Here is an 8,895-nt window from a genome sequence, read left to right as displayed (position 1 = left end):
ATTAGACAGCTAATGGAAATATAGCTGTCTATATGTCAAAATATAAACTAATACATATTCACACCCCCTGCATACTGCCGCTGGAGAAAGAAAGCAGAACCCATGTTTTCTGGTAAACTCTCCCAAGAACCCTTAAACCCCTCACTTAAATCTTGTGTAGTAAATTCCATACAAATACTCCCACCAAAAGTTAAGAGTCACTGCCTGCAGTTAGTCTGTCACTTAGCAACTTTTCAGTTTCAGCTGAATCCAAATTACAATGTGAACTAAGATAGCTTGGAATGAAGCTAATATGCACTGCTAGAGAAGGACAAGAAGAACACTGTAAGGCATGTATCATACAAGGTGATCTGGCACAAAGAATTATGCAACTCCAAAGTTCCTGCAACATTTAGTTTATTATTTATTAATAATTTCCATGCATTTCCCAATCTTTCACCAAGAAATTCAGACAGGTGTACATGAAGTGATCTCATTTTATCCTCACACCAATCCTCTAAGGTAGGTTGTGCTAAGTTACTGTGACTGGTCCAAGAATACTCAGTGACTTGCATGGCTGAGTGGGAACCTGAAATCAGATCTTCCTGGTTCAAGGTCACTCTAGCCAACATACCACAGGAACAAAACATAAATACACAAGGGCTATGACACCCACTGTGTCTATTAGTCAACACAGGTGCATTGTGCACCACAGAAACTCGTTTTCAAATAAAGACTAAATGACAATACCTAATATTGGTTCTCAGTCTGTCTATAGTAGACTGGATAATTCAGTTCTGGTTTTTGGCAAAATTGTGGAAAAGCAGCAGTAAAACCAGTTACATTCACCAGGAGTGGCAGCAGTGTTCCCTAGCCACTCAGCTAAGGCTCTTAAGACAATAATCTTTGACTAATAACTTTCCAAAGAGATTAGATAAAGACAAAATAGAGGTTATAATAAGACTTAACACCATCACAGGAAGGGGTCTGAATCCAACCCATGGGTTTCTCAGCACACTACAGGGTTAATTAACAAGCTATGAGGTTGTTAATCACCAGTTGCAAGGTTTTTACTTAGTCAAGATCAGCCTTGTTTCCATTTCTTCTGTCCAATTCACTCTGCCATTAAAATATATATTTTTTTATACATGGATTTGACTCAACACAAATGGCCACTGCAAATGAGAAGGAATGTGCTGATCCCTGGAGAAGGGGAAAAATGCATCCCTTTAAAATCAGTTTAAAATACCTTTAAAATACCTGTATTATTTAAAAAACTGAACAGTCCTTTAACAATAGCCTTCTTAATATGAGAGAGAGAGAGAGGGGGGGGCCGCTGGCTGACAATCCATCAATCCTCCTCTCTCCAGGCAACCCCTCCCTTCCCTGAAAGAAAAGATGAAAGAAAGAAAGTACATGAAAGAAAGATGATCACTTTGCATTGGTGAAGGGAGGGACTTGGTGAAGGGGAGGACTGATGGATTGTCTTAATGACTCCTATCTTACATCACAAAGGTCAGCAAGGCTGTTTTTCAATCACTGGAGCAAAGAAACTTTGTTTTTTAAATTGATTTGCTATAGTGCCGTTTTTTGCCATCCACTGAGTGCTTGGAACGAACCCAGGAGAATAATAAGGCTCAACCTATATATGCTAATCTGAGAAGAGAAAGAGAGAGAGAGATTACTCTTAATTTGTGTTGTAGTCTGTAACTGAGTTGAAACTGTAGTTCCATTTGTACAGGTCTAACTCCACAAGAACTTTCTATTCTCACTGAATAGCTGAAAGCCACAATGCAAGCCTAAGAGAAAGAAGCCCAGAAATGTTTGTGTATCCATGGTTATAAATGCAGGAATTCACATAGAAAAATAGAAAGGAATTACTTCTGCTTCATTGTCACATAATGGCCAAGAATGTGGCAGGGGTAGAAACAAGACAAGGATGGAGATGCAAACTCAAAGAGACAGGGCAGCAAAGAAAGCAGTTAAGGATGAAATTGGCGTAGACAAGACTGTTTGTATTCTGCAATTCCACATAAATGCAGCAAACAGATGGAATTTAGTATATGACACAGACTGAAAGTCTATGCATGGTAAAGTCTCAGGAACTAAACAGGAAGTTGAATAAGATTTCCACTAGTTGTGGGAGCAGAATTTTAGCACCCTGTATGGTTCCTTGCCCATCTTATGAGCACCAGAAGCACCATAAAGTATGCAAAATAAATATAAGCATGCACACATTTATCCTGCTCACACAATTTAACTTTTCTTAGCACAGAAATGCATGCATGTGTGTACTCCTAAATGTAGAAAGTACACACACAGCCCAGGTGCAAAACACTTTCCACATTCCAAATCCCAGCTTTCTTCTGCAATTCCACTCCTGCTTAGCTACAAGACATTTCCAGATATTCAGGTTCTGAAAAACACTTTGGCCTTCACTGACGTGAAGTAGAACCAATTTTTATTTTACTGAGAATTACAAACAGTTTCACAAGTATTGATGGGAGTGGGAAGAGACATAGGTCGACACATGCATATTTGCAAGAGGGGCAATCCTAAGTGCCCCCAATACAACTGTACATGAAGGAGGTGCAATGAGTGGCATACAAGATAGGATATGCTCGCAGATGACTGACATGATCAGAGCCCACAAAATCTACAGCCTTAACAAGAACCTGAAGCTGCCGCCGGGCCTCTATCATGTTCTCCACATCACTGGCTAGAATAACTGTATCAGCCTTGGAATAGAGGTAGAGCTCAGGCCAGTAAGAAGGGTGCTTCAGCATGGCATCATAGTGGCTCTCATGCACAAAGCGGGTCAAAGGATATAGTATAATCCGCAGTGTTGCTACGAGAACTGCAAATATCAGTAGAAGAAAGTACTTAACACACACATTTGTTGATGTCAAGATAATCGACAAGGCACGGAGAGCACCTTTCACATTCTTCCTGCCAGGAGCACTGTCAAACACAGTACCCACCACCTTCAGTTGCTGGAAGTGTTGGTGAGTGTGAAGAAGCTCCACAATGTAACGGTAGAACATGACACCACCATTGCTGAAGACATGAAAGAGCAGGGGCTTTGTCTCCATTTTGTAGTCAAAGAGGAGTTCCAACAGCTTCTTCGCCAAGTTGCGCAGGGACCTTATACCCAAGGATTCTGAGAAGAACACCAACTTCCAGGGAGCTGTGTAGCGGATCACTATGCACCCCTGCAAGGAATACACGTTTTAATATGGGCCATATAATACAAAGAACAAGCAACTGAAAAGATGCATGGTCTTCTGAGTCAACAGGAATCTGTAATTTTATTGCAGATGAGGATTGCTCTCCTCAGCCTCTTTCACTCAGGGAAGAGGCAAGTCTTAAAAACAACATTGTCATATAATTTAGCATGGCTTGCAACAGCCTGCTTGGTTAGCAATGAAGAAAGTGCTGGATTTTTCAGAGCCTTGGTTAGGCTCTTAGAATAGCAGCAGGTCCTGTTTGATTTCCTACTTAGATGTATATTTTTGAGTAAGAGAATAAAATGGCAAAATAATTTTCAGAAGAAAAACAAACCAGGTACATACTAGGTTACTGTAAAACTGAGAAGCTGTGTGTATGGGCCAAATCAGATACTCTCCATTTGTCAGTCCGATCACTTGCAATTCCTCCTCAGTCTCATTTAGCATTTGATGTGGTCCCCAACTCCATGATCATTATCAAGTACATATAAGTGGGAAAAAAATCAACTTTTCAGCACAGTACCAAGCTTCCCCACTTTCTTTTATTTTCAATGACATCTTCCTCCTTGAGCTGCTCTATATATCTTAACCAAGATGGTGCTGATAAGACCATGAAAATAGACAGGTGTTGTACATATTTCTCTTTCTCTCTGCTTTTATAACATGCAGATATGTGCACTTGTCTACAGGTACAACACACCTGTTCTTAGACAGCTGTTTTCAAAACCGTGGGTCCAGGACTCGCCAGTGGGTCATGATCCAATATTTGGTGGCTTGTGAAACTGGTAGATTAGGCTATGTTGATCAAGGATTAAACAAACTACTACAGGGATAGAGCACTGCTACCCAATCACCATTACAGCCAAATGGCATTTATAAATCAAGCAGCAACCTCTAGGGCCTCTAAAAAGTTTGAGAACCACTGTCTTAGACCACCACCTGGTTAAATTTAAACTCAGCAACATGTTCCCACCCTAAAAAAGAGTTCTCCTCTAGATCAGTGTTCTTCAACCTGTGGATCATGAAGCCTCTTTTAGAGGGTTGCAGAAACTTTTCAAAGCCTGTGCAAGAGAGGGCTTTGATCCAATCAAATAAGGCTTCCGCCTTATCAAAACTGGGTGGATTGGATGGGGGGTAGGCCTGGTTGTGGATCCCCAGACTAATTCGTTTATTCATGTGTGTATAAATGGCACGGAAAAAGGTTGAAGGCACAGAAAAGGTTGAAGATCACAGCTTTAGAAAATTGATAGAATTTTCCAGTTTAGCAACTTCACAGACACCAGAACAATTTAATCCACAATGTAACTTTGGAGAACCAGCCCTATACACAATTGCTGGAACAGGAATCCTAATTGAGAAAGAAACCACAAAGGTATCCTAAAGGAATTAAAGCTGTGGTCCTCTACTATGCTCTCTGATGAAATTCTATCCACATTACAGGGAAACAATAGCAGACTCCTTTGTGTAGCAAGTTATCCATATTTTACAATATGGTACGTAATATGTATTCTCTACTTGCATTAGCCAGAGCCATAAAAACTGCCATGCTGCTGTTTAGATACTTCATGAAGATCAGCACAACAGAGCCAAAGCCCAAATTCTAAAATCATTTACACTGGATGGTTATCCATAGGACTACTTTCAAGTAACTTGTTTTATAGTTGCTGTTTTCAGATTACCGGAAATTACTGGGTAGATGGGACTCGTTAGCCTGGGAAGGCAGCTCATCTGAGAGAAGGAAAACTCCGATCCCAAACCTCCACTGCCTTGTGGCTACATCCAGTTATGGAAAAGGATTCGGGAATCAACCCTGAGGCAAAATCCAGAGCCGAGTCCCTAAGGTAGTTCATGGCTGAACACAGTCACATTCTGGCAACTCCTGCGACACCGCTGGAACCAACCGTACTGGCTTCTGCCTTTCCACTGGACCATTTCAGCGACATGGAGAGGGGGGATTTGCTGCATGGGTAACAGTCTATCCTCCATATCTATCTTACCCAGGCTTTGCGCACTGGAGAAGACACTGTTCCGGAACCACTATTCAGAGTGCGATACCATAGTCTTCCAAGACTGAAGGATGCTAACTTTCAGATTACTGCAACACCATTCCAACATATGTGAAATTGGACCTCAGACATAAACATTCCAGATGTACTGAGGAACAGGTATGGAAGACAACCATAAGGAACACATCTCAAGCTGAATGCAGGACTGTGGTCTTTTATCAGCCACACTAGACGCTGTTCCAGAACCACCATTCAGAGCGCGATACCATAGTCTTTCGAGACTGAAGGTTGCCAACAACAACATCTGTAGAAAAAATATGACTGAAGGCAAATGCTGTCTGATGGGCACTGACCAGCAATACTATTTGTCACTACCTGTACTTCACTTTTCTCACTGGCTGTTAAATCCAAAACAGACCCATGTTAGATTTATACAGGAGAGTAAACTATGGGTATAATACACTTCACTGCTTTAAAAGCCTCAAACTACACCTACTACAGTACTATAAGATTGCAACAGCAGACCAGCTATAAATGACTGTGGTTCAAATGAGGTAGAGAGGATGTATCCTAACTTTTACTAGTTACAACCTGTATAAATCAGATATCAAGTGGAGAAGCCTAGCCTCATGCTTCATACCCAGAGGTAAAAAGGACAAATAACACAGCTGCTGTTAGGATAATTTGAAAGTTATCTGTTTTTAATGTGAAATATTTAAAACAGCTAGAGCTATAAAATGCTGCATACATAAGGTGAAAGTATGCTGCCACCAGCCTGTTTTCAGATTAGTCATTTTGCTTCTGTTTTTTTTATCAGTACATATATTTTCTAACTAAACATGTGCATAATCTTTTAACTGTCAATTGTGCCTTTTACCCACACTATGACCTTTGAACTACAGCAGTTAATAAGCTACTGTCTCTGCACTATGTCCCAAACACTGTTAATTAATGACAACTTTTAGCTATATCAGGAAATTCAGACATACAGCCTGATCCTATGCATCCAACAGGACATACTCCTATATAAAGTACACATAGGATTGCAACCCTAGCCTCTGTCGAGCACAGAAACATTCTAATCCCAAGATCCTAATTCTCCTTGTTTACGCATACACATTAAGAATAATTGGAACAATTATTTCACTAGGACAGCTCAGAACGTATAGTCACAAAGTGGGTGGGATACAAAATCGTGCACGAGTGTTTTTTCATGTTTGTACCTGTAGCATTCTAGGAACACACCAACACCAACGACTCCCCTCTCCCTATTCCACATCTGCTACTAAACACTGTGATAATTTCTGGCATTCAAGGTTTGAGAAACACTGATATAACACTCCCCCCCCCATGTGCATCACCCTGCGCAGCCCATAACCCCCCTAGTGAACCAAAACCTAAAGAGCTGAAAGAATGAACCTGTCCCAGCATTGATCCATTTCTGCTTGGCCCACAGGTGTACACATTTGGTACCTCTGGTGTATAAATGGCTTACCTGTAAAAACCTTCAGGGGTTATTCTTCTCACACCAAGAGATACTGGAGTAACCAGGTTGGGGCAAGCCTATATGAGAGGGCACTACTCACCTTCTTAAGATAGATGGTGCTGTACTTTGACAGGTGCCTGTCCTTGCAGCCGGCCCATCCCAGCAGGATCACCACAGGCAGCTTGTCTTTGGTGCCCTTCTCCGCACCTGCACCTGGAAGAGAAGCAAAACAAACAGAAGGCTGCAGTCTGGCTTGGCATAAACAAGAGCCACACCGCCATGACAGAGTGGCAGGTGCCCAGGCAGCTTCCAAAGCCAGCCAGCTGAGCAGCCCTTGAGGCTCCCTGCCAAGGCTCAGTTCTTGTTCTGGCACTGGAGACCTGTCCCAGGTCTAAGCTTTGGAGAGCCCACCACTCAAACCTATCCACATTTTCCTGGGAGTAAGTCCAATGACGCTAATGGGACTTACTGCTGAGTAGACATGCATAGGCTTGGGCTCTGAGGCTGCAATCCTATCCACACTTACCTGGGAGCAAGTCCATTGACCCTAAAGGGACTTGTGAGTAGACATGCAGAGGTCTGGGCTCTAAGTGTGTAACCCTTTCCTGGGAGTAAGCCCCTTTGGCTCTAATGGGGCTTACTTCCGAGTAGACATGCCTAGGACTGGGCTGCCAGCCTCTTGGGACAGCAAAGGCGGCCAACCTTCCCTCCTCCTGGGCTCTTCCCCTCCAAGGCCGCCCCCAGAGAGCGCCCCAGGGCCCCCCACACTCACCCACGCCTCGCTCCGGCGACCCCGAGGGCAGCTCCACAGCACAGCCCAGCTCCTTGGCCCGCGCCGCCATCCCCGCCCAGGCCGCACTGGCTGCGCCAGACACCGCAGCGCCACCTCCACCCCGTCCGTGCCGGAAGCTCCCGCCCCTTTGAGTGTCGCCCCAGCCAATCGGAAGAGGCGAAGGAGCGCACGCTGCGTTCAGTTGCCCCACGTGGGGAGCCAGCCGGCGGGGCGCTGCTTAGCAACGCGGCGGCCTTAGCAACCGCTCCCCACCCCCTCCCGAAACACAACAGGGAGCCCAGGGCTGGAGGAGGAGGTGAGCAGAGGGTCAGCCGTCCTTCCCCCGAGCCCAGCCGTGACTGCTCGGAAGTACGTCCCGTTGGAGGCAGTGCGACTCACTCCCGGGTAAGGGCTACAACCGCCCCCCAGAAGCTCTGCTGCGCCTTCGGCCTGGGGCAGGCTGAGGTGACTCCTCGGGGCCCAAGCCTGGGCAGGTCTACTCAGAAGTAAGCCCCATTAGAATCAATGTGCTTGCTCCTGGGAAAGTGTGGACATGACTGCACCTCACAGCCCACTCCTATGCCTGCCTACTCAGAAGTATAGCCAGTGGGGCTTACTCCCGGGAAAGTGTGGCTAGGATTGCAGCCTAAGATCCTGGGTTCAGTGGTGGGGACAGGCTGAAGAAGTGACTCCTTGGAGCCCAATCCTGGGCATGTCTACTCAGAAGTAAATCCCATCATCATCCATGGGACTTACTCCCAGGTAAGTGTGGATAGGAGTGCAACCCTAGAAGCTCTGCTGCGCCTTCAGCCTGGGGTCAGACTGAAGTGACTCCCTGGGGCCCAGTACTGTCAATGGGACTTACTCCCATTAATAGAACTGCAGCTTTAGTGAGAAAGGAGCAGCAACACTGGGCATCTTTTTCTTCAGAACATCCTCTATTCCTCATCTCATGCAGTGCCCAAACCGAGTGCTGTAAGTGAAACATAATTGCTGGAACAGAATAAAAAATTGCAGAGTAAGAAAACATCTCTAGGATGCAAAGGAACAAGTCTTGGCTGGTGGGGGGCAGACTAACAACTACAGGATTGAGTGGTTCAGAGTGAGCCACTGTAAGTTGTCCCTTGATGTGTTTCTGCAGCCTTCAGGACACCACACAGATCCTCTGAATGTGATAAACAGCTTGCAGCCACCCTGCACCTTTGTTTTCCCAGATTCCCAGTCCAAGCTCTGCCTGGAGAATTAATGCCCACTTTTAGCTAATTAGCTCCCTTTTTTACCCAACAATGACTCTAGTTCTGCCTTGCAATCCTGCTGGACCCCACTATCAGGGGTAGCTCACCTGTTCAATCTGCAGAGGTCCTCTCTCCTGCCAGCATCCCCTTGGTTCTCCACAGGTCTTAGGTGTGGCAGCTAAAAACACAA

The 8,895-nt window shown here is 44.7% G+C and overlaps 1 protein-coding gene across 1 annotated transcript; it reads right to left on the bottom strand.

Moving 5' to 3' along the window:
• Positions 1-2,029: 2,029 nt before the first annotated feature.
• Positions 2,030-7,561, bottom strand: TMEM53 (transmembrane protein 53). Its single transcript, XM_066625860.1, has 3 exons — positions 7,471-7,561; positions 6,799-6,911; positions 2,030-3,191 (listed from the first exon to the last, which is right to left on the bottom strand). Exons 1-3 carry the CDS (start codon positions 7,538-7,540, stop codon positions 2,535-2,537), a joined length of 840 nt encoding a protein of 279 aa, XP_066481957.1. The 5' UTR covers positions 7,541-7,561; the 3' UTR covers positions 2,030-2,534.
• Between the last annotated feature and the right edge of the window lie 1,334 nt (positions 7,562-8,895).

The sequence above is a fragment of the Tiliqua scincoides genome, chromosome 4 (genome assembly GCF_035046505.1).
Source record: "Tiliqua scincoides isolate rTilSci1 chromosome 4, rTilSci1.hap2, whole genome shotgun sequence".
Lineage (NCBI taxonomy): Eukaryota > Metazoa > Chordata > Lepidosauria > Squamata > Scincidae > Tiliqua > Tiliqua scincoides.
This window is presented reverse-complemented; position numbering and strand designations above follow the sequence as displayed.

What these genes read in the sequence shown, in the direction of transcription:
- TMEM53 (XM_066625860.1), bottom strand. Translation starts at nt 7,540, where the DNA reads ATGGCGGCGCGGGCCAAGGAGCTGGGCTGTGCTGTGGAGCTGCCCTCG. An exon ending in GTCGCCGGAGCGAGGCGTGG is followed by an intron (nt 6,912 to 7,470) that starts GTGAGTGTGGGG and finishes CTTCTCTTCCAG; the next exon opens with GTGCAGGTGCGGAGAAGGGC. An exon ending in GCACCATCTATCTTAAGAAG is followed by an intron (nt 3,192 to 6,798) that starts GTGAGTAGTGCC and finishes TATTCCTTGCAG; the next exon opens with GGGTGCATAGTGATCCGCTA.